At 45.1% G+C, this 25,555-nt stretch overlaps 1 protein-coding gene across 4 annotated transcripts in view; it reads right to left on the bottom strand.

Moving 5' to 3' along the window:
• Window positions 1-8,536: 8,536 nt before the first annotated feature.
• LOC134957844 (putative ferric-chelate reductase 1) overlaps window positions 8,537-25,555 on the bottom strand; it is a 265,125-nt gene continuing 248,106 nt past the window's right edge. For all 4 annotated transcript variants that reach the window (XM_063940058.1, XM_063940057.1, XM_063940060.1 and 1 more), the window contains 2 exons: window positions 19,624-19,649; window positions 8,537-9,040 (listed from right to left, as the gene is read on the bottom strand). In XM_063940058.1, the coding sequence (XP_063796128.1) occupies window positions 8,951-9,040; window positions 19,624-19,649 (116 nt within the window). In that variant the 3' untranslated portion in view covers window positions 8,537-8,950. The remainder of the gene's footprint in view (window positions 9,041-19,623; window positions 19,650-25,555) is intronic.

Raw genomic sequence — 25,555 nt, 5'->3', positions numbered from 1 at the left:
GACCCACTGATCTCTAGTTGGAACATACCGCCTTGGACTTCTCCTATGGACAGATAAGCCTATATGTTTTTAGCGCTTGTACGTGTGTTACCTGCTATGTGTTTTTTATTGTGGACAGTAAAACCTTTTTTTTTTTTTTTTTAAAGGTACTTGAAGTGAAGTACTCTGTCTTATTGCTCTGGGACTTCAGTATATGGCCCCTAATCTACACAGTATTTGCTAATTGATGCATACAGTGGTTAAACAGTACACATGAGGTCTTTATCCATTTGTCATATTTTTATTTATACCCTGAACCATATGGTGGTCATGTGACTTAAGACAACTAGATATATATACCTAGATGTGCACACAGACATCCCCTAATGTCTGGCATCCCCTTAACACATGCCTGCTGCTGTAACGATTCATGTCCCTCCCCCTTTTTACCAATGCGGCAAGCCAGCTATTTCTAATGTGGTGCCGGCTGTTAGCCAATCAGAGCTTGTGGACCGGTAGTGGTGGCTCCTGATTGGCTTCCGAACCGGCACCATATTTCAAATGGCCATCGGGTTACAGTGAGTGTCAGTAGAGACACGCCCTGCCCTCTTCTCTCAGATATGGATGGCAGCAGAAGCAGACATGGGGTGAGCACTATTGGGAGCAGTATGTGTAACTGCCTCTACTCTGGGGGCATCGTGTATTTGGTACTACACTGGGGGCATTGTTTATCTGGAACTACAATGGGGGCATTGCGTATCTGGCATTACGCTAAGGATATTGTGTAACTGGCACTACTCTGAAAGTATTGTGTGTATCTGACACTACTCTGAAGGCATTGTGTGTTTCTGGTACTACACTGGTGCATTGTAAGTAACTGACACTACAATGGGGGCATTGTGTAACTGGAACCATACTGGGGGCATTATGTGGTACATATATGGCACTACTGTGGGCATTATGTGTTTAAATAAGAATTTACTTACCGATAATTCTATTTCTCATAGTCCGTAGTGGATGCTGGGAACTCCGTAAGGACCATGGGGAATAGCGGCTCCGCAGGAGACTGGGCACAAAAGTAAAAGCTTTATGACTAGCTGGTGTGCACTGGCTCCTCCCCCTATGACCCTCCTCCAAGCCTCAGTTAGGATACTGTGCCCGGACGAGCGTACATAATAAGGAAGGATCTTGAATCCCGGGTAAGACTCATACCAGCCACACCAATCACACCGTACAACTTGGGAACTGAACCCAGTTAACAGTATGATAAACGTAGGAGCCTCTGAAAAGATGGCTCACAACAATAAACAACCCGATTTTTGTAACAATAACTATATACAAGTATTGCAGACAATCCGCACTTGGGATGGGCGCCCAGCATCCACTACGGACTATGAGAAATAGAATTATCGGTAAGTAAATTCTTATTTTCTCTGACGTCCTAGTGGATGCTGGGAACTCCGTAAGGACCATGGGGATTATACCAAAGCTCCCAAACGGGCGGGAGAGTGCGGATGACTCTGCAGCACCGAATGAGAGAACTCCAGGTCCTCCTCAGCCAGGGTATCGAATTTGTAAAATTTAGCAAACGTGTTTGCCCCTGACCAAGTAGCTGCTCGGCAAAGTTGTAAAGCCGAGACCCTTCGGGCAGCCGCCCAAGATGAGCCCACCTTCCTTGTGGAATGGGCTTTTACAGATTTTGGCTGTGGCAGGCCTGACACAGAATGTGCAAGCTGAATCGTACTACAAATCCAACGAGCAATCGTCTGCTTAGAAGCAGGAGCACCCAGCTTGTTGGGTGCATACAGGATAAACAGAGAGTCAGATTTTCTGACTCCAGCCGTCCTGGAAACATATATTTTCAGGGCCCTGACTACATCCAGCAACTTGGAGTCCTCCAAGTCCCTAGTAGCCGCAGGCACCACAATAGGCAGGTTCATGTGAAACGCTGAAACCACCTTAGGGAGAAATTGAGGGCGAGTCCTCAGTTCTGCCCTCTCTGAATGAAAAATTAGGTAAGGGCTTTTATATGATAAAGCCGCCAATTCTGAGACACGCCTGGCTGAAGCCAGGGCTAACAGCATGACCACTTTCCATGTGAGATATTTTAATTCCACAGTGGTGAGTGGTTCAAACTAATGTGACTTTAGGAGACTCAACACTACATTGAGATCCCAAGGTGCCACTGGAGGCATAAAAGGAGGCTGTATATGCAGTACCCCTTTGACAAACGTCTGAACTTCAGGCACTGAAGCCAGTTCTTTTTGGAAGAATATTGACAGGGCCGAAATTTGAACCTTAATGGACCCTAATTTTAGGCCCATAGATAGTCCTGTTTGCAGGAAATGCAGGAAACGACCCAGTTGAAATTCCTCTGTAGGGGCCTTCTTGGCCTCACACCACGCAACATATTTTCGCCAAATGCGGTGATAATGTTTCGTGGTTACATCCTTCCTGGCCTTGATCAGGGTAGGGATGACTTCATCTGGAATGCCTTTTTCCTTCAGGATCCGGCGTTCAACCTCCATGCAGTCAAACGCAACCGCGGTAAGTCTTGGAACAGACAAGGTCCCTGCTGGAGCAGGTCCTTTCTTAGGAGGTAGAGGCCACGGGTCCTCCGTGAGCATCTCTTGAAGTTCCGGGTACCAAGTCCTCCTTGGCCAATCCGGAGCCACGAGTATAGTTCTTACTCCTCTCCTTCTTATGATTCTCAATACTTTGGGTATGAGAGGCAGAGGAGGGAACACATACACCGACTGGTACACCCACGGTGTTACCAGAGCGTCCACCGCTATCGCCTGAGGGTCCCTTGACCTGGCGCAATATCTGTCTAGTTTCTTGTTGAGGCGAGACGCCATCATGTCCACCTTTGGTTTTTCCCAACGGTTTACAATCACGTGGAAGACTTCTGGGTGAAGTCCCCACTCCCCCGGGTGGAGGTCGTGTCTGCTGATGAAGTCTGCTTCCCAGTTGTCCACTCCCGGAATGAACACCGCTGACAGTGCTGTCACATAATTTTCCGCCCAGCGAAGAATTCTTGCAGCTTCTGCCATTGCCCTCCTGCTTCTTGTGCCGCCCTGTCTGTTTACGTGGGTGACTGCCGTGATGTTGTCCGATTGGATCAATACCGACTGACCCTGAAGCAGAGGCCTTGCTTGACTTAGGGCATTGTAAATTGCCCTTAGTTCCAGGATATTTATGTGAAGAGACGTTTCCATGCTTGACCACAAGCCCTGGAAATTTCTTCCCTGTGTGACTGCTCCCCAGCCTCTCAGGCTGGCATCCGTGGTCACCAGAATCCAGTCCTGAATGCCGAATCTGCGGCCCTCTAGAAGATGAGCACTCTGCAACCACCACAGGAGAGACACCCTTGTCCTTGGAGATAGGGTTATCTGCTGATGCATCTGAAGATGCGATCCGGACCATTTGTCCAGCAGATCCCACTGAAAAGTTCTTGCATGGAATCTTCCGAATGGAATCGCTTCGTAAGAAGCCACCATCTTTCCCAGGACCCTTGTGCATTGATGCACTGACACTTGTCCTGGTTTCAGGAGGTTCCTGACTAGCTCGGATAACTCCCTGGGCTTCTCCTCCGGGAGAAACACCTTTTTCTGGACTGTGTCCAGAATCATCCCTAGGAACAGTAGACGTGTTGTTGGAATCAGCTGCGATTTTGGAATATTTAGAATCCACCCGTGCTGACGTAGCACTACCTGAGATAGTGCTACTCCGACCTCTAACTGTTCCCTGGACCTTGCCCTTATCAGGAGATCGTCCAAGTAAGGGATAATTAAGACGCCTTTTCTTCGAAGAAGAATCATCATTTCGGCCATTACCTTGGTAAAGACCCGTGGTGCCGTGGACAATCCAAACGGCAGCGTCTGAAACTGAGAATGACAGTTTTGTACCACAAACCTGAGGTACCCTTGGTGAGAAGGGTAGATTGGGACATGGAGATAAGCATCTTTGATGTCCAGAGACACCATATAGTCCCCTTCTTCCAGGTTCGCTATCACTGCTCTGAGTGACTCCATCTTGAATTTGAACCTTTTTATGTAAGTGTTCAATGATTTCAGATTTAAAATCGGTCTCACCGAGCCGTCCGGCTTCGGTACCACAAACAGCGTGGAGTAATACCCCTTTCCCTGTTGTAGGAGGGGTACCTTGATTATCACCTGCTGGGAATACAGCTTGTGAATAGCTTCCAATACTGCCTCCCTGTCGGAGGGAGACGTTGGTAGAGCAGACTTCAGGAACCGGCGAGGGGGAGACGTCTCGAATTCCAATTTGTACCCCTGTGATACTACCTGCAGGATCCAGGGGTCCACTTGCGAGTGAGCCCACTGCGCGTTGAAATTTTTGAGACGGGCCCCCACCGTGCCTGAGTCCGCTTGTAAAGCCCCAGCGTCATGCTGAAGACTTGGCAAAAGCGGGGGAGGGCTTCTGATCCTGGGAAGAGGCTGCCTGCTGCAGTCTTTTTCCCCTTCCTCTGCCCCGGGGCAGAAATGAGTGGCCTTTTGCCCGCTTGCCCTTATGGGGACGAAAGGACTGAGTTTGAAAAGACGGTGTCTTTTTCTGCTGAGAGGTGACCTGGGGTAAAAAGGTGGATTTCCCAGCCGTCGCCGTGGCCACCAGGTCCGATAGACCGACCCCAAATAACTCCTCCCCTTTATACGGCAAAACTTCCTTATGCCGTTTGGAATCCGCATCACCTGACCACTGTCGTGTCCATAAACTTCTGGCAGAAATGGACAGCGCACTTACTCTTGATGCCAGGGTGCAAATATCCCACTGTGCATCTCGCATATATAGTAATGCATCCTTTAAATGCTCTATAGTCAATAATATACTGTCCCTAACCAGGGTATCATTATTTTCAGTCAGGGAATCCGACCAAGCCACTCCAGCGCTGCACATCCAGGCTGAGGCGATTTCTGGTCGTAGTATAACACCAGTATGTGTGTATATACCCTTTAGGATATTTTCCAGCTTTCTATCAGCTGGTTCCTTGAGGGCGGCCGTATCAGGAGACGGCAACGCCACTTGTTTTTATAAGCGTGTGAGCGCCTTATCTACCCTAGGGGGTGTTTCCCAACGCGCCCTAACCTCTGGCGGGAAAGGGTATAATGCCAATAATTTATTAGAAATCAGCAGTTTTTTATCGGGGGAAACCCACGCTTTGTCACACACCTCATTTAATTCATCTGATTCAGGAAAAACTATGGGTAGTTTTTTCACACCCCACATAATACCCCTTTTTGTGGTACTTGTAGTATCAGAAATGTTCAAAGCCTCCTTCATTGCCGTGATCATGTAACGTGTGGCCCTACTGGACATTACGTTTGTCTCGTCACCGTCGACGCTAGAGTCAGTATCCGTGTCTGGGTCTGTGTCGACCATCTGAGGTAACGGGCGCTTTAGAGCCCCTGACGGTGTTTGAGACGCCTGGACAGGCACTAACTGATTTGCCGGCTGTCTCATGTCGTCAACAGTTTTTTGCAAAGTGCTGACACTGTCACGTAATTCCTTCCATACGACCATCCAGTCAGGTGTCGACTCCCTAGGGGGTGACATCACTATTACAGGCAATTGCTCCGCCTCCACATCATTTTCCTCCTCATACATGTCGACACAATCGTACCGACACACAGCACACACACAGGGAATGCTCTGATAGAGGACAGGACCCCACGAGCCCTTTGGGGAGACAGAGGGAGAGTTTGCCAGGACACACCAGAGCGCTATATATATACAGGGATAACCTTATATAAGTGTTTCTCCCTTCTATAGCTGCTGTATTTGTATTATCTGCCAATTAGTGCCCCCCCTCTCTTGTTTTACCCTGATTCTGTAGCAGGACTGCAGGGGAGAGTCAGGGAGCCGTCCTTCCAGCGGAGCTGTGAGGGAAAATGGCGCTTGTGTGCTGAGGAGATAGGCTCCGCCCCCTTTTCGGCGGCCTTTTCTCCCGCTTTTTTTAGGAAAACTGGCAGGGGTTAAATGCATCCATATAGCCCAGGAGCTATATGTGATGCATTTCTTTAGCCATATAAGGTTTAAAACGTGTTTTATTGCGTCTCAGGGCGCTCCCCCCCAGCGCCCTGCACCCTCAGTGACCGGAGTGTGAAGTGTGCTGAGAGCAATGGCGCACAGCTGCAGTGCTGTGCGCTACCTTATTGAAGACAAGAACGTCTTCTGCCGCCGATTTTTCCGGACCTCTTCTGCTCTTCTGGCTCTGTAAGGGGGCCGGCGGCGCGGCTCCGGGACCCATCCAAGCTGAGCCTGTGATCGTCCCTCTGGAGCTAATGTCCAGTAGCCAAGAAGCCCAATCCACTCAGCATGCAGGTGAGTTCGCTTCTTCTCCCCTTAGTCCCACGATGCAGTGAGCCTGTTGCCAGCAGGTCTCACTGAAAATAAAAAACCTATTTAAACTTTTACTCTAAGCAGCTCAGGAGAGCTACCTAGCATGCACCCTTCTCGGCCGGGCACAAAAATCTAACTGAGGCTTGGAGGAGGGTCATAGGGGGAGGAGCCAGTGCACACCAGCTAGTCATAAAGCTTTTACTTTTGTGCCCAGTCTCCTGCGGAGCCGCTATTCCCCATGGTCCTTACGGAGTTCCCAGCATCCACTAGGACGTCAGAGAAAAAAAAGTTTATGCACCAATTTATGCCCCCGTCCATTTGGTAGCTCCACCCACATCACCACCAAATTCTGCCCCACCCATAGATCCTGAACCTATTTTACACAAAACATAGCAATAATTACATATATATGGCACCTCTGGGGGTATTATGTGTATCTGTCTCTGCTGGGGGCCTTATGTGTATCGGGCACTACTAGAGGCAATACGTCTATCTGACACTGCTGGGGGCCTTGCGTGTATCTGGCACTGCTGGGGGCATACTGTGAATTTTGGCTCATACTGTGTGGCATAATGTGAATTTGGCTCATACTGTGTGCCAAAACGTGAATAAGGGGCATTACTGTCAGTAGCTGGTAAGCATTGGGACATGTGTGACAAATGCTGGTGTCCTGCAGAGGAAAAGTCATATGGCATAGAAAGAGGCAAACATGGCTCTGATGGCACATGTGTAAATTTTACACTTTTACTTGTGTTATATTAAAACGAAAATGTTCAGCCCCCTAAATCTCCCGTACATTTCAGAGTGGCCCACTCAAAATCAGGGTGTAGGTGCTGGGGTGTGCAAGGGATGGGGTGTGGGGGGGGGGGGATTGGAGGGGGAAAGGAATGCATATGCATCTAGGCCCTCCACTCTAGTTCTGCCACTGGGTCAGGGATAGGTTGGAGAAGTGTAAGCAGCGATCGGGTGCAGCAGCAGATAGGACTCAGGGTTATGCCGTAGCGAACAGTCAGTACCGGCCAGTGGTTGCACCGTTATGTTTCATTTTATTTCTCTGGGGTGTATTACATCTACTTTCTTATTAGGAACTAGGGAGAAATTAGATTAAGCCACGTGATTTTACTGAAAGAATGTACTATAGTGCTAGACGTGTCCGTGCTAGACATGCCCAAAAGGCGATACACACACGTGTGTGTGTCTTTATTTGTACACACACACTATTATGTCCCTTAGTCAGGTCATTTGGCACCACCTGCCTGGTTGTGTCTTATTTGGACGGATATGCACCATATGCATGAATTTTACATAGAGGTGTGTGCAGGCCACCATGTTTTGGTTTTAGTAAAACCACCCTTCAAGTGTTTTGGTTTTGAATTTGTTTAAAAATTGATTAAAAAAAGAAAAAAAAGAAAAAATCATGTAATTCGGACCTGTTTTTGTTCCTACAATATTATTATCATCAATTGCATTCTGTTCCAGTCATACCCATTGTGAAATTGAACCTGCAATCTCAAGGAAGGGACTTGCATGCAATCCAAAACATGCAAGATTTTGTTTTTCAGATACGATATCCGAACTTGGCAGGCTGACCCATGCTGGTGCTTGGTTTGAATTGGAACCTGAAACTTCAGCTGTGTTTGGTCTGCCACAAAACCGAAACGCTCATCTCTAGCTTAATGTTTAATGTTGTCCCCCACCTTACTAACCCTTAAGTAATGTCTCATATTTGATCTAATTTGAATCCAAGTTGTCTATACGTACTTTTAGTATTAAAGAGAAATAAACACACTAACTGCTGATGTTGCTATGATTTACAGAGCAGTTCCCGTACAATAAAATACATAGGATGTGGTTCAGTTTGTATACTATGCTAATTAAACTTGTAAACCTGCGAATAGGAATTTGAATTCTGTTTCTAACTGCTTCTATACTATACATAACCTGATGCAGTCTTATAACAACATGGTACAGGGGCTGCTTTGGAAGGATTCTGTGTTATTATCTAAAACCGAGTTGGTTTTAAACCCTTCATAATATATTGACACATTTCTCATACAGGCATGGCTTTCCAAACCCAACCTTAGGCATAATAAGCAGCAGGTTTGAGTATTACCTTGTGTGATGTTGCTTGTGAGCGCAGGAAGGATAATTACACTTGGCTATGGTCCTACAGAGAAGAGAGCCAACAGCCAGTCTATTGTGGTAAAAAATTCTTTAATATAAAAAGGTCACATACTGTATGACAAAAAAAAAAAAAATTATCAACAGGTATTACACACCTCTGACAATTGCAACCACAGACTGTATGATACTTAAGAAAATCTTAAATGAAAACAAAGAAAACAAAACACAAAAGCATAATCTAGTGTTGTGAAGATGTAGCCATGTATCCTATGTTCTCTCTTTTATGTCAATGAATCAGTCACTGTAGGCATTTCACCAGCGTCCTGCGCAGTGAATGTACTCTGGATCCGGACACATCAGAGATGGACTTTGGCAATTTACAAAATCAAATAAAAAATGTTTTTAGTAGTTAATTTTTTCCTTCTAAAGTTACAGTTGCGCCTTTGGCAGTAAAAGGGCAATCCCTCCAGCGACAAAACAGAATCAGTTAAGAGTTTCCAATGCCAACCAGCAGGGATATCAGAAAGGCCAGATTTCCAGCAACGAAGACCAAAAGAGCCACAGTCTCCACTTGTATCTGAAATATACAATTATTTAAATTAGTTTTTGTATTTAATTGAAACATTTTGACATGAGATAAATTAAGTAAAAGTTGTCCACTTTCCACTCCATAAGTAATTACTTTTATGTTCTGTTGCATTACTATTATTGCTACACCAGCATATTCTGTTGCGCTTTACAGTTACTATGTTATCTGTGTACACTAAGTTGTATTGCATGCCCATAGGTATCTGATGTCCCATGTGTGCTTGGAATGTTCACAGCACAATGCAGCTCAACATGTTAGTTTTTAAAAAAAAATAAAAACATTAATTTTAAATGATTAACTTAAAAAAATTGTTCACAATTGTATTAGTGGTTTATTTCAAGTAAAAAGTCATCAATGTTCAATATTTGCATACTTCAATATAATAGGATTTTAAATACCTGCCGGTAAATCCTTTTCTCGTAGTCCATAAGGGATATTGGGGACAGATTAGTACGATGGGGTATAGACGGGTCCAAAGGAGCCAGTGCACTTTAAATTTCTTCAACTGGGTGTGCTGGCTCCTCCCCTCTATGCCTCCTCCTACAGCTCAGTTATAGGTAAAACAGTGCCCGAAGGAGAATGTCGTACTTGAGAGAAGGAACATAACAACAAGTGTGGTGAAATTTACACACCAGCACACCAAAACATAACCGGGCCAGCTACGACTGGCAACACTAACAGCAACAGCTGAACAGGTAACACATAACAGAGAACCTGCAGAAAGTCACCGCACAAAGCACAAAAGCGAGCGGCCAATATCCCTTATGGACTACGAGAAAAGGATTTACCGGTAGGCATTTAAAATCCTATTTTCTCTAGCATCCATAAGGGATATTGGGGACAGATTAGTACTATGGGGATGTCCCAAAGCTTCCAGAACGGGCGGGAACGTGCGGAGACATCTGCAGCACTGCCTGCCCAAACTGGGTATCCTCTTTGGCCAGGGTATCAAATTTGTAGAACTTCACAAAGGTTTTCTTCCCCGACCAGGTAGCAGCTCGGCATAGCTGTAGTGCTAAGACTCCGCGGGCAGACGCCCAGGAAGAGCCCACCGACCTGGTAGAGTGGGCCTTCTGAGACTGTGGAACAGGTAAGGCTTCCGATGTATAGGCCTGTTGGATAGTAAGCCTAATCCAATGTGCAATAGACTTATGCCAGAAACTAAAAGAAAGGACATCTAAGGTAAAATTCTACGAAATATTACCAGTGCCACGCGCTAGCCCAGGGAGGCAGAGGGAGATTAGGGAGGTAAATGTGTGGCTTAGAGACTGGTGTAGGAAGGAGGGGTTTGTGTCCCTGGAACACTGGGCAGACTACTCAGACGGGCACCGTCTTTTTTGTTGCAATCGATTGCACCTGAATGAGGAGGGGGATGCGGTGCTGGGGGGGGAAGGATGGTTAGTAGGTTGGAGGAGCTTTTAAACTAGGAGACTGGGGGACGGTTTAGTTAAAAACTATGGGTCATGCAGTGAGAATAGTAAAGATGGTGGTAGTGAGCTAAATGGGGGTGGAGAAGGGGGGAGGGAAAGAGCAGCCGGCAAGGGCAAGGGTATTTGCATGGGTTCTGAAAAGGGTATTAACAAAAGTATTGCCAAAACATTAACTAACAACATTTATGTGTCATCATTACAGCATATAGAAAAGGATGTACGTAGCATAAGGGAAAATACTTATGTCAGGGTTGAGAATTTAGACCGAAACACTGGGATGATCAAAGAGAAGAGTAAGGTGGGCAGTATTAAGTATGGAGGGGGTGGAAAGGGAGTGAGAAGGACAGTTCGTAAGACTAACTCTAGGGAGCCAGATATTAGCATAAATGAGGAAGAACTCTTGCAGCAAATCGAAAGGGATGCAGGATTGGGGGACATCCTAGTGATTGGGGATTTTAACTATCCTGATATTAATTTGATTAACGATTCATGTTAAAACTAGGGGCAACAGGTCCTTAAAGGGAGGCGGTCAAGATCCCGCCGGACGGAATCCCGGCGGTCGAAATACCGACACCGGAATCCCGACCGGCACAATCCTGACATATTCTCCCTCCGTGGGTGTCCACGACACCCATAGACGGAGAATATAATAGTGTGCCGAGCGTAGTGAGGCACCGTGCCCGCAAGGGGCTGCGTTCCGCTCGCCACCCCTGTCGGGATTGTGTGGTCGGGATTCCTGCGTCGGTATTTCGACCGCCGGGATCTCGTCCAGCGAAATTTAGTACTGATCCCTTCTTAAATATGTTAAAAGATCACTACTTGTCTGAATTAGTCGAGGACCCAACTAGGGGTAAAACTACTCTAGATCTAGTAATTACTAATAATGTGGACATCATATCGAATACTAAAGTTGGGGAGACTTTGGGTAACAGTGATCACTACTATATGATCACATTCAACATCAGTTTCAGGAAACATAGCTGTAAGGGTTCAACAAAAACATTTAACTTTAGGAAGGTTAAATTCAGTATGCTGAGATGTGCATTAAAAAAGACATTGGGGGTCATTCCGAGTTGTTCGCTCGTTATTTTTTTATAGCAATGGAGCGATTAGTCGCTAATGCGCATGCGCAATGTCCGCAGTGCGACTGCGCCAAGTAAATTTGCTATGCAGTTAGGAATTTTACTCACGGCATTACGAGGTTTTTTCTTCGTTCTGGTGATCGTAATGTGATTGACAGGAAGTGGGTGTTTCTGGGCGGAAACTGGCCATTTTATGGGTGTGTGTGAAAAAACGCTACAGTTTCTGGGAAAAACGCGGGAGTGGCTGGAGAAACGGAGGAGTGTCTGGGCGAACGCTGGGTGTGTTTGTGACGTCAAACCAGGAACGACAAGCACTGAACTGATCGCACTGGCAGAGTAAGTCTCAAGCTACTCAGAAACTGCACAGAGAAGTCTTTTCGCAATATTGTGAATCTTTCGTTCGCAATTTTGATAAGCTAAGATTCACTCCCAGTAGGCGGCGGCTTAGCGTGTGCAAAGCTGCTAAAACCAGCTTGCGAGCGAACAACTCGGAATGACCCCCATTGAGTGGGAAGTTTTGTTTCATGGTAAGAACACTTTGGAAATGTGGGATACTTTAAAAGGTTTGCTAGATAGCAATATTCACAAATTTATTCCCATGGGCAGTAAGCGCAGGAGTACCAAACTCAAACCGATGTGGCATAACAAGAAGTTCAAGGCCAAAATCGATAAAAAGAAGCGTGCTTTCAAAGCATTTAAATCTAATAGAAAGGAGGATTCATTCCAGTATTACAAGGAATGCAATAAAAGAGCAAAAATGCAATAAGAGCAGCTAAAATTGCAAATGAAAAGCAAATTGCTATAGAAAGTAAAACCAATCCTAAAAATGTTTTTAAATACATAAACAGTAAAAGGTTAAAAAAGGAGAACACAGGACCAATAAAAGATGAATTTGGAGTATTGTTAAATGATGATGAATCAAAAGCAGAAATACTGAACACATTTTTTTCATCAGTGTTCACCAGAGAAGAACTGACGGTGGGAGTAGTGCATAGCAATAATGACAGTAAGGATTTGTGGTTAGATACTTGTTTAAGTTAAGAAGTAGTCAGGGAGAGATTAATCATAATAAAGATTAATAAATCACCTGGCCCGGACGGACTTCATCCGAGGGTACTTATGGAGCTTAGGTCACAACTAGCAAGACCCCTATACTTGATTTTCAATAGTTCAATTAGATCTGGCATGGTACCGAAGGATTGGCGTATAGCAGAGGTAGTGCCATTATTTAAAAAGGGATCAAAAAATCATCCGGGTAACTACAGGCCAGTTAGTTTGACATCTATGGTGGGGAAAATATTGGAAGGAATTCTAAGGGATAGCATACAGGAGTACCTGCAGACCACTAAGATTATTAGCAAGAACCAGCATGGGTTTGTGAGTGACAGATCATGTCAAACTAACTTAGTTAACTTCTACGAGGAAGTGAGCGACAATCTTGACCAAGGAAAAGCAGTGGATGTGGTCTACTTAGATTTTGCAAAAGCCTTCGATACAGTGCCTCACAGGACACTAATCATCAAATTAAAAGAGCTTGGCCTAGGAAAAACTGTTTGTACATGGATAAGTAACTGACTGGATAACAGGGTAAAGCGAGTTCTGGTCAACGGAAAGTCCTCAAGCTGGACACCAGTAGTCAGCGGAATACCACAGGGGTCCGTACTCGGGCCACTACTGTTCAACAAATCTATCAATGACCTAGAAATAGGCCTGGAAAGCACAGTGTCAATCTCTGCAGATGATACTAAACTGTGTAGGGTAATTAATTCAGAAATAGATATGGAGTCTCTGCAGAATTACTTATCTAAACTTGAAATCTGGGCGTCTAAATGGAGAATGAGGTTCAGTATAGAAAAATGCTAGGTTATGCATTTTGGGACTAAAAACAAACTTGCATCCTACATATTAAACGGGGAAAGTCTAGGGGTAACAGTTTTGGAAAAAGATTTGGGGGTACTCATTGATAATAAGCTTAATAACCGTATACAATGTCAAAGCGCAGTAAAGAAGGCAAGTAAGGTGTTAGCGTGCATAAAACGGGGAATTGAGAAAAGGGACAAGGATGTAATTCTGCCGCTGTACAAATCATTGGTACTTCTGCACCTGGAATATGGTGTTCTGTTTTGGGCACCACTGTATAAAAAAAGATATTGGTGAACTCGAAAGGGTACAAAGGTGAGCTACTAAATTGATTAAAGGGCTAGAGGGACTGGATTATGAGGAAAGGCTTACTAGGTTGAACATGTATATACTGGAAAAGAGGCGTCTAAGAGGAGACATTATTAATGTCTTCAAATATGTAAAGGGGCACTACAAAGTTATCAGAGGAATTATTAATTAAAAGAACTCTGTTTAGGACACGTGGGCACTTGCTGAGGCTGGAGGAGAGAAAATTCCGTACGCAACGGAGGAAAGGGTTCTTCACTGTTAGGGCAATAAGGATGTGGAATTCCTTGCCAGGGAACGTGGTAATGGTGGACTCTGTAAATGTATTTAAAAGGGGATTAGATACATTTCTGATTGAAAAGGATATCCAAGGTTACAACATTTAAAATATTGACGTTGTTAATCCGGGTGTAACGTGATTTGTAGTTGTTAACTAGTCATAAAATTTTCTTCAGCAGGTACAGTACAATCAACTCAACTTAATACAAAATACAGGTTGAATGCGATGGGCATTTTGCCTCTTTTCAACCTCAATTACTATGTTATTATGACTGCTTTGAAGCAGGGTGACCCTTTTACTGCGCATCTCCGCCAGATATGATGATAGTGTTTTGACGTCACAGGTTTTCTGGCTTGCACCATAGTGGAAATGACCTTTTTGGAAAGCCCTTTGTGAGCTAGGATGTTCCGCTCAACTTCCATGCCATCAAACGAAGCTGCTGTAAGTCCGGGTAGATGAACGGTCCTTGTTGAAGAAGATCCCTTCTTAGCGATAGAGGCCAAGGGTCCTCTACGGACATGTCCAGAAGAGCCACGTACCACGCTCTTCAGGGCCAATCCGGGGAAATCAAGATTGTTTCCACTCTTCGATGTCTGATCCGCCTGAGCACCCTCGGGGTCAGCGGAATCGGAGGAAACAGGTAGACCAGCTGGTAAGGCCAAGGCAACATCAGCGCATCCATTGCGTTCGCCTGAGGGTCCCTGGTTCGTGAGCAATAGCAGCAAAGTTTCTTTTTGATGCGAGAGGCCATCAAATAGATCTGTGAGCTTCCCCACCGGTCGATGATTTGTTTAACCACCTGAGGGTGTAGTCCCCACTCCCCCGGGTGGAGGTCATGGCGACTTAGGAAGTCCGCTTCCCAGTTGTCCACTCCCGGAATGAAAATTGAGGACAGTGTTCTTGCATTTCTTTCTGCCCAGAGGAGTATTCTGGACACTTCTCGCATGCAGGCCCTGCTTTTTGTCCCTCCTCGTCGATTGATGTACGCCACCGCCGTGGCATTGTCCGACTGAACCTGGATTGCCTGATCTCGGAGTAGAGGGGATGCCTGAATCAGAGCATTGTGGATAGCCCGCAGATCCAAAATGTTGATCGGAAGTAGGGCCTCTTGGGCAGACCACCTACCCTGGAACTACGCCCCCTGGGTGACAGCTCCCCATTCTCTCAGACTCGCATCCATTGTGAGGAGGATCCAATCCTGAATCCCAAAGCGTCGACCTTCCAGCAAGTTGGAAGACTAGCCACCACAGGAGAGAAATCCTGGCCTGGGGTGACAGCCGAATCATCCGGTGCATCTGAAGATGGGAACCAGACCACTTGTTCAGGATGTTCAATTGGAACGGTCTGGCATGACACCTTCCAAATTGAATTGCCTTGTACAAGGCCACCATCTTTCCCAATAAATTTAGGCAAAGATGAATGGAGACTCCAGCAGGTCGGAGTACCATGGGAACCATTTCTTGAAGTGTTCTCACCTTTTCCTCTGGGAGGAACACCTTCTGTGCTACAGTATCCAGTAGCATTCCCAGAAACAGGAGTCGCTGAGACGGTTGCAGGTGGGACTTCTGCAGATTGAGGATCCACCCGTGGTGAGACAGAAGTTGGATAGTGCGATCTATATGGAGCAATAGAAGCTCCTTGGAACTCGCTTCTATCAGGAGATCATCCAGGTATGGAATTACATTGACCCCCTGGACCCTGAGCTGAAACTTAATTTCTGCCATCACCTTCATGAACACCCTCGGAGCTGTAGACAGGCCGAAGGGTAACGCCTGAAACTGGTTGTGATCGTTCAGTAGGGCAAACCTCAGATATGCCTGGTGAGGAGGCCAAATTGTGATATGTAGGTAAGCGTCCTTGATATCCAGGGACACTAGGAATTCCTGTTGTTCCAGGCCTGCGATCACCCATCTTGAATTTGAAAACCTTCAGGTAAGGATTCAAGGACTTCAGATTCAGAATGGGTCTCACAGACCCATCTGGTTTTGGTACTACAAACAGACTGGAGTAGTAATCCTGTTGTTGTTTTAGTAGGGGTACTGGAACAATGACCTGGGACTGGACCAACTTGTTTATGGCCAGTAGTAGCACACCACGCATACTTTCCAAAGTTGGTAAGCCGGATTTGAAAAATCATTGGGGAGGAATACCGTCGAACTCCAGCTTGTAACCCTGAGAGATAAGGTCCCTTACCTAAGCATCTCGGCAGGAACCGTCCCAGATGTGGCTGAAGTGATGTAACCGAGCTACCACCATGAGATCCCCTCGGGGTGGGTGGGCACCATCATGCTGAAGTCTTTGCGGAAGCAGAACTAGTGTTCTGGTCCGGAGTTCCAGCAATGGCTGGTTTCTTAGTCTTTCCTCTGGAGCCTCTAGCTGTGTTGGAGGCCCCTCTGGCCCTAGATCGAAATCTGGAGGACCAAAAGGACTGAGTAGATGATCCTGGATAGGTACATTTAGCAGGTGGAGCCCCCGAAGGGAGAAATGTGGATTTTCCAGCAGTAGCTTTGGAAATCCATGCAATTCACCTTCAAAGAGCCATTCACCTGTGAAGGGAAGAGATTCCACATTACGTTTGGAGTCAGCATCAGCAATGCACTGACGTAACCATATGTCTCTGTGCGCAGCCATAGCCGTGGTCCTATCATTAATATTGCCAATCTCTTTAAGGGAGTCACAGAGGACTCTTGCTGTGTCTTAAATGTGAGTCAGGAAAGTAACAGTATTAACTAAGGTCATATCACCCGAGAGACCTTCCTTAATTTGATTAGCCCCAGAATGAATTGCGTGTGTCATCCAGCAACCTGCAATGACCGGTCTTTGAGCTACACATGCAGCAGTGTAGACAGATTTCAGTGTGGTCTCAATTTTCCTGTCTGTTGGGTCCTTCACCGTAAAGGAGCCCGGAAGCGGTGAGTACCGCCTTTTTAGAAAGGCGAGAGACTGAGACTTCTACTGCTGGAGACTCTTCCCAGAATTTTCTGCCTTCAGGGGCAAAGGGGAATTGTGCAAAAACCGTTTTGACACATGATTTTTTTATCTGGATTCTTCCAGGCTATTTTAAATAAGTCATCCAATTCCTTGGAGTCAGGAAATGTGACTGTCAGTTTGTCTTGTGGGAGGAAAAATGACTGCTGAGTATTAGCATCCTCCAGGTGGAGCTTTAACACATCCCGAATAGCCAATATGAGGGGCTCAATACCCAGGGTAGGGGTGGAATACCTACTTACAGGGTCCACATCATCCCCATCATCCTGTATATCATCATCAGTATCTGATAGGAGTGCAGAGAGAACACTTTTTTGTGCACCTTTAGCAGACAGGGGGAGATGTTTAGCAGTTAGACTTGCCAATGCTTGTTGCAGTTCCTGTGTCTTATTGGCATTTGCAGTGAGTTGAGATGACATATCAGCCATCATAGTTTTGATAGGCCCCAACCAGGACGACTCTGGACTCTCCCCCACATTGATATCAGCATTCTGAGATGACTGAGCACACTGCTCACATGATATTGAGCAAGATGAACTAGGAGAGAATCTACAATGACATACACTATATGACTTCTGGTTTACCATTGTGAAGCAGAAAACAGGTATAATACACATACAACATAGCCTGATATTATATATATATATATATATATATATATATATATTACAAGCCTGCCATATTGCATGTGAGAGCAGACACAGTAGAGAGGACCCTAGCGCACCCAGCGCTGCACAGCCCCAGTGAGGCTGTCAGCATTTTTGTATGTAAACACAGTGAGACTGTAATATGAAAAACCCCTCAGAGGGATTTGTTATTGTGCACAAATATAGCGACTCTTCCCCTCTATACCCGGTACCAGCAATCTAGGGACTGTTATGGAGGAGCTGATGAGTCTGCTGCTGCTATGCAGAGGAAGGCGCCAAAATGCCACTGAGCTCGCTCTCGTGTAGCTCCGCCCCCCCCCCCCCCCCGTCATGGCGCCGGAGCTACTGCTGAATATTTATACTGGCCATGCCTCCCTATGTGCGTAACCTCACATAAATGTTTGGTACACCTATATTAGCCAGTCTCACGCAGTGGCTATAGCGGGTCCCCCCCAGGAGGGACCCGTATGCCTCACCCGCGCTTCAGCCACACATTAAACCGGGGAATCCCCCTAGTGTGGCCCCCGGTTAGTACTCACCACCAATGATCACCTTCAGGCAGCGTTAGGGATTTGCAGCATGCTGCGGCTGCGACAGCCAAGGCTCCATGCCCCACTGAACAAACAGCCCCTCAGGACAGTGGTCCTGCAGCGGGGAAGTGGCTCTGCAACTCAAGAAGCCGGTGACCACCCCCGCCCCTAACCTCCACGGTGCAGGTATGCTGCTGCCCAAACCGCATACCGAAAGAAATAAAACTTTAAAAAAGAAATTGAAGAAAAAACTCTGGAGCTTGCAGAGTGTGCATCCTCTCCCGAGGGCACTTTTTTCTAAACTGAGCTGTAGGAGGAGTCATAGAGGGGAGGAGCCAAAACACCCAGTTGAAGAAATTTAAAGTGCACTGGCTCCTTTGGACCATCAAACTAATCTGTCCCCAATATCCCTTATGGATGCTAGAGAAAAGTAATTGAAAAAGCAATGCCATAAATATAATTGGTGTAATGGGGCGTGATGTGCATCAATGACAAAAATGCGGTCAATTCTCTGTGACAACCGCAACGGTCGACGGTACCCTGATTCTGCATATGGATCGCAGTTCTGCGATCGCATTGGTGGGCGCTTTTTTCCCATTTCAGGGCAGCTCTTCGCATGCGATTTTTAGCAGTAGCAGTTTTGAGACAATCGCAAATTCTGTCTCAATACCGATCCATGCTGAATCTGCCCCTAAAGGTGAATAGTTGCCCACATGCTGAGTTATATATTTACTCACATATGTAACCTTGACGTTATCTGTGCACATGGTTTTATACCTGCAATCATTATCGGCATGCACTTGCCTATCATTGACACAAGAGAGCTGTGTGAAATCAGATGAATCTCTGTATAACTCATCACAGCCAGCAATTTTGTAAACATGAACTGAATATACCCTAACTAACCTTACATGTGAATACCCTGCTGTCACCCAGTTATACCCTTTCAGTCATAGTGGAGATGCATACGATTCTGAATAGCCTGTAAATGCAGATGCTTGTTTCTGGAGCATGATAAGTGTTATATAATTCATCTGGGTACAAACTATAGAATAATCGGGAAAAGAGTTGATTTTCAACCATTTGGCCTGATAACTGTTTATCGGACTAATGTTTGTTTGGATCAGCTCATTTGATCAGGGCTGCATGCACGAAATTTCTAAAGAAATTGCAAGCTGGTTTTCATAGCAGCAAATCAGGTATTCTCATAAGATCGTTCCGATCGGAGCAGTCATTGACTATTGTGTGCACTGGTTTTTACACTGAAAGATAAAATGAGCAGTCTGACAGATCATTGGTGCATTGCTGAAGAGTGTACCTAGCTTAACTGTGCATCAGCCTTACTATCACTAACAGCACACAAAGTATTGAAGAGTATAAATACTGAGGTTGTATAGCAGGAAACAATGCAATAATTAATAACAACAAAAAAATACAAAATAATTTACCTTTTTATTAGTATTTTCATATATATCTGAGGATAAAAAGAACACATAAAAATTGTGAGTATAATGTTATACACTAGGCTACTTGTACACAGCCCTAAGCCAGAAATCTTAGGATGGGGGGGGGGGGGGGGGTTCAATTAGCCGTAGTAATTTACCACAGGCTAACTGATCCCCCGGGACTATCCAATTAGCCCCGAAGGCAGTCTGCAATTCCACAATAAAGGACATGTTTAGGCATCTGGACTGTGAGTAGCCTGATGGAGTATTGCTTTTTTTCCTTAAAAGAAGGGAAAAAAGGGTAATTTGATTCCCATCTCTTCTATTATTCCCAAAGTTTTTATCTGCTTTTTTAATTCTTTTATTTTTGTTTTTTTACTATTGTGTATTTTACTATTGTGTATATGGACAATTTATCCTGTGCTTTTGGATTACTATTTTTGTGGAATAAATTGTTTTTATAAAAAACATCAAAGTGGTTGAAATGAGAAATTTATGATCCTGCACAGAGAACCCAAGAGGGACTATGGGGCAGATTAATTAAGCCTGGTGAAGTGATAAAGTGGATGAAGATAAAGTTCCAGCCAGTCAGCTCCTGTCATTTTTCAAACACAGCCTGTTACATGGTAGATAAGAGCTGATTGGCTGGGACTTTATCACCTTTCACTTTATCACTTCACCAGGCTTAATAAATCAGCCCCATAGAACCTTACTGGAGCTACCAAAAGATACCATGATAGGAGTCCACATACGACATATTGTGTGAGTTGGGGTACGCCGTCTATTGCACGATTCCAGCCTAAAGATACCTTTATAGGTGCTTCTAATCACATCTTGTGTGTGAATCCTGGGGTACGCTCATCTTAATCAGTACTGCCTGGTTGTATATTTGCACATGCTTTGTCACGAAAGAGTCTATTGGAGGAAACTTTCTACTAAAAGATATCTTTATATACACAATCGCACCTGATATAGTTTGAGTAGGGTATGCCACCTTTATCCTATTGAGGAGAATACCAGTCACCAAGTGTTTTCTATCTGTGTTAACTTCTTATAGCCTGTACTACACATTTTTGTTTTTTTATTTTCTTTTTTGCATGAGTATGAAATCTACCTCTAGACATCATCCAGATTCCCTCCTTAATAGGCTCAAATAAGGATCTGTAGATCAACCAGAATGATATGTCGAGCTGTTATCTATTGTATCAATTTCATATTTGAATTTGTTATGACGGTATTGTTCTAAGCACCCTGGATACACATACTGTAGGTGTCAATTCTATGTACTGGTCTTTCTGGTTTTAAATGTGGGGACATCTATCCAGATACCTATAGTGTACGTGCAGCTTCGCGCCATTGAGGTTCACTCCACTACTGCTTGTTCCACATGTTTTTGGGTGCCGCCATTTCACTTACTCATAAATCAGGGAACTTATCCCGGATTCTATGGGTTAGTGCATGAAAATAGTTAATTTAATAGGCGTGAAAAAGGGGCTGTAATTGAATAGCTCTGACTGTTACAGCTTGTAGCCAACCCCCTTTTTCACGCCTGATAAATTATCGGGTCTAACTTAATTCCCCTTAGGATGCTAAACACCAGAGGTCTTCCATCTTACAATATGACTACTAAGGGTTATCTCTAAATAATTCCTGCCTAACTTTTAGTACCATTTAGGAGTGGAAGCTATAAATAAAACAGTTTTTCCAAATAATTATTACTAGTTTGCATGGATAATTAAACACAGAATATAAGCAATACAGTATGCACATTTAATTTCAACAAATTCCAAACCAGTTATCCCTTGGCGCTCTCCTTAGCTTTACAATTAAATATCACCAAACAATCTGAATGGGAATGAAAAGATGCAGTAGTCATGTTACTTAACCCATTTTGGCCCGGTACCTGAATCGGTTGAAATTTTTTTGAGATATCTTGAGGGATGGCTAATTTTGACCCAATTAAGAAAAATCTGGTGGCAAATATTTTTTCGTTGTAACGATTTCTGAGAAACAGACTCGGCAGTTTTCTACCCAACGGGCCAATAGATTAAGTCATTTTGGAGAAAAAACAACTTTTACTAGAAAATAAATAAACCCCTAATAATAACAATATTTATTAGTATTGAGTATTAACAGTATGTTAAAAGTATTAATCAGTAGTAAATGTTAGGTAAGTACTCATGTATGGGCTGCAAATTTTTCAAAACATTTTGGACGCAAACTCACATTGCACTTTTTGCAAATAAATGGAGTCTTGCTATGGCAAACTTTGCAACATTTAGACTTATCTGGAATTCTACAAATGAAAATGCTGAACACTTGTACTTGGCCTATCACCTGGCTTAACTCGATAGACGTGTGGAGGGTTGTTTGAAAGCAGTGTACACCCTAATGGGGGCTGTGCATAGGCCAACCATTGCAGCAACATGGGCTGCTGAAGCTGTGGAGACGTGGGCTCAGGAGCTTGAGGCGGAGCTGCCTTACAACGCATCTGAGCATGCTCGACAATGTCTCATATATTACCATGGCTTCTCTGTACCTTAAGAAGGTGGCCTCCAATGCTGGGCTGCTGGCGGCCAAGGCTGCTACTACGTCCGTCTTGGCCAGATGTATCCTTTGGTTGAGATCCTGGTCGGTGGATATGGATTCCAAGAAAACCCTGGAGGTGCTTCCTTTCAAGGGAGACATTCTCTTTGGAGAAGACCTCAATAAGATTGTGGCTAAAACAGCTTGCCTACCTAGTACGGCGCCTTCTGCACAGAAGGCTAAAAGTATTTTCCCTCGGCCCTCTCGTTTCGTTTTAGCGAGCCAACAGTCTCTTATGCTGTGTGAATTTCGTTCCCGGGTTTTCCCAGGATTCCTGACGAATGTCAGCCAGGTGTTGAGAATGAGATAAAACTTGTTTAACCAATTACTTACATTTAAATCTGTCTGGATTTTTAGAGACAACCACAGCTCAGGTTCATCAGAGACCTGAAGAATGAGCCTGATAGCCTCAATCAAATCAGGGACATCCACCACTGACTTCCCTTCCCCATCAGAAGCATCTGAGTCAGTGTCTGGGGGGTCAGTATATGCACCATCCTCCTCAGAGGATGTGTCCGGAATAGCAGTGGATTGTGAGGAAGTAGCGGCCCGTTTAGAAGATGTCTTAGTCTTAGGTGGGTGAGAGTGAGATTTAGATTTAGTCAGTGACCGGTTCAAGTGCTGTAAATGAGTTGAGATTTGATCCGCCCATGGCGGATTAATTGCATGAACCATAAACTGTTGCATTGGCACAGGTGGTCCCACAGGGGGCGTCAGTTTAGTTACTAGCGTATTTAACAGTGTGGAAAAGGTAGCTTAAGGTGGATCATTTGTTACCCCCGGTGCTACAGACCCACTGGGGGTAAGGAACCCCCTGAACCTGAACTCTCTGCTGCCATATTTTCGTCCAAAATGTCTGCAGCATCACCACCACGCAATGTGGGAGAAGCCCCAGCTCCGTTGCCTCATGTAGCTGACATAATATAAGCACAATATCAGGCAACCTGGTACAATCTTTAGCAGCGATATACCTAGCAAGAATTCCCAGTGTAGTGTGACTTTCCTGCCAGCACAAACCGGGAGTCCAGGAGATATATATATATATATATAAAAAGAAAGTGACTATAAATCACAAGGAAAAAATTGGATTTTAATATACCTACTGGTAAATCCTTTTCTCATAGTCCGTAGAGGATGCTGGTGTCCATTTAGTACCATGGGGTATAGACGGGTCCGCAGGAGCCTTTGGCACTTTAAGACTTTTTTACAGTGTGAACTGGCTCCTCCATCTATGCCCCTCCTCCAGACCTCAGTATAGGAACTGTGCCTGAGGAGACGGACAAACTTTGAGAGAAGGATTTACTTTAAGCTACTGGCGAGATTCACACAAGCTCACATCGTTCAACCATGCCGCACAACATGGCATACAACTCAAAACATGCCAACGAGCATGAATAACTTTACAGCAACTGCTGAATAGCAACTTAACACGTGATAACTTGTGCAAGAAGAAAAAACATAATGCAGGAAAAAGGAGCACTGGGCGGGCGCCCAGCATCCTCTATGGACTACGAGAAAAGGATTTACCGGTAGGTATATTAAAATCCTATTTTCTCGAACATCCTAGAGGATGCTGGGGTCCATTTAGTACCATGGGTATATACCAAAGCTCCCAGTACGGGCGGGAGAGTGCGGATGTTCCTGCAGAATTGACTGACCAAATTTAAGGTCGTCAGCAGCCAAGGTGTCAAACTTGTAAAACTTAGCAAACGTGCTTGCCCCTGACCAAGTAGCTGCTCGACAAATCTGTAAAGCCGAGACACCCTGGGGCAGCCACCCAGGAAGAACCCACTTTCCTCGTAGAGTGGGCCTTTACCAAACTTGGTATCGGCAATCCTGCCGTGGAATGAGCATGCTGAATCGTACATCTGATCCAGCGTGCAATTGTCTGCTTAGAAGCAGGACACCCAATCTTGTTGGGATCATACAGGATAAACAATGCTTCTGTTTTCCTTATACGAGCTGTTCTCGTGACATAAGTCTTCAAAGCTTTGACCACATCCAAGGACTTTGAAACAGCTGAGGTGTCAGTAGCCACTGGCACCACAATAGGTTGGTTCATATGGAAAGGAGACATAACCTTTGGAAGAAATTGCTGACGCGTTCTTAGTTCAGCCCTATCTTCATGAAAGATCAAATAAGGGCTCTTGTGAGACAAGGCCCCTAACTCAGACACCCGCCTTGTGGATGCCAAGGCCAACAGCATGACCACTTTCCAAGTGAGAAACTTTAAATCAACCTCTTGTAGAGGTTCAAACCAATCTGATTGAAGGAACTGCAACACCATGTGAAGATCCCATGGTGCCGTAGGAGGCACAAATGGTGGTTGGATGCGCAGAACCCCCTTCACGAATGTTTGAAACCTCAGGAAGGGAAGCCAACTGTTTCTGAAAGAAAATGGACAAGGCCGAAATTTGGACCTTGATAGATCCCAATCTTACGCATGCATCCACACCAGCCTGTAGAAATAGGAGAAGACGTCCTAATTGAAAACTCCACCGTTGGAGAATTCTTGGATTCACACCAAGATACATATTTTCTCCAAATACGATGGTAATGTCTAGACATTACTCCTTTCCTGGTCTGAATAAGTGTGGGAATTACTTTGTTGGGAATACCCTTTCGGGCTAGGATCTGGTGCTCAACAGCCATGCCGTCACTCGTAGCCGCGGTAAGTCTTGATAAACAAACGGCCCCTGCTGAAGCAGGTCCTCGCGAAGAGGAAGAGGCCGAGGATCATCTATCAGTAACTCCTGAAGATCTGGATACCAAGCCCTCCTTGGCCAGTCTGGGACAATGAGGATCACCCGAACTTTTGCTCTTCTTATGATCTTGAGAATTTTTGGTATAAGTGGAACTGGAGGGAACACATACACCGACTGGAACTCCCACTGGATCATCAGTGCATCCACTGCTATTGCTTGTGGGTCTCTCGACCTGGAACAATATTTCTGAAGCTTCTTGTTGAGACGAGATGCCATCATGTCTACTTGAGGAACACCCCAACAACTTGCTACCTCTGCAAAGACTTCTTAGTGGAGGCCCTATTCTCCTGGATGGAGATCGTGTCTGCTGAGGAAGTCCGCTTCCCAGTTGTCCACTCCCGGAATGAAGATTGCTGACAGAGCTCTTGCATGTCTTTCTGCCCAGAGGATTATTTTTGTCACCTCTGCCATTACCGCTCTGCTTTTCGTTCCGCCCTGACGGTTTATGTAAGTCACTGCTGTTACATTGTCTGACTGGATCTGTATGGGATGATCTTGAAGATGCGCTGCTTGTAGAAGGCTGTTGTAAATGGCTCTCAACTCCAGAATGTTTATGTGAAGAAGTGTTTCTTGACTTGACCATC

The sequence above is a fragment of the Pseudophryne corroboree genome, chromosome 9 (assembly GCF_028390025.1).
Source record: "Pseudophryne corroboree isolate aPseCor3 chromosome 9, aPseCor3.hap2, whole genome shotgun sequence".
Lineage (NCBI taxonomy): Eukaryota > Metazoa > Chordata > Amphibia > Anura > Myobatrachidae > Pseudophryne > Pseudophryne corroboree.
Note: the sequence above shows the minus strand (reverse complement) of the source record. Positions and strands in the feature narration are given on the sequence as shown.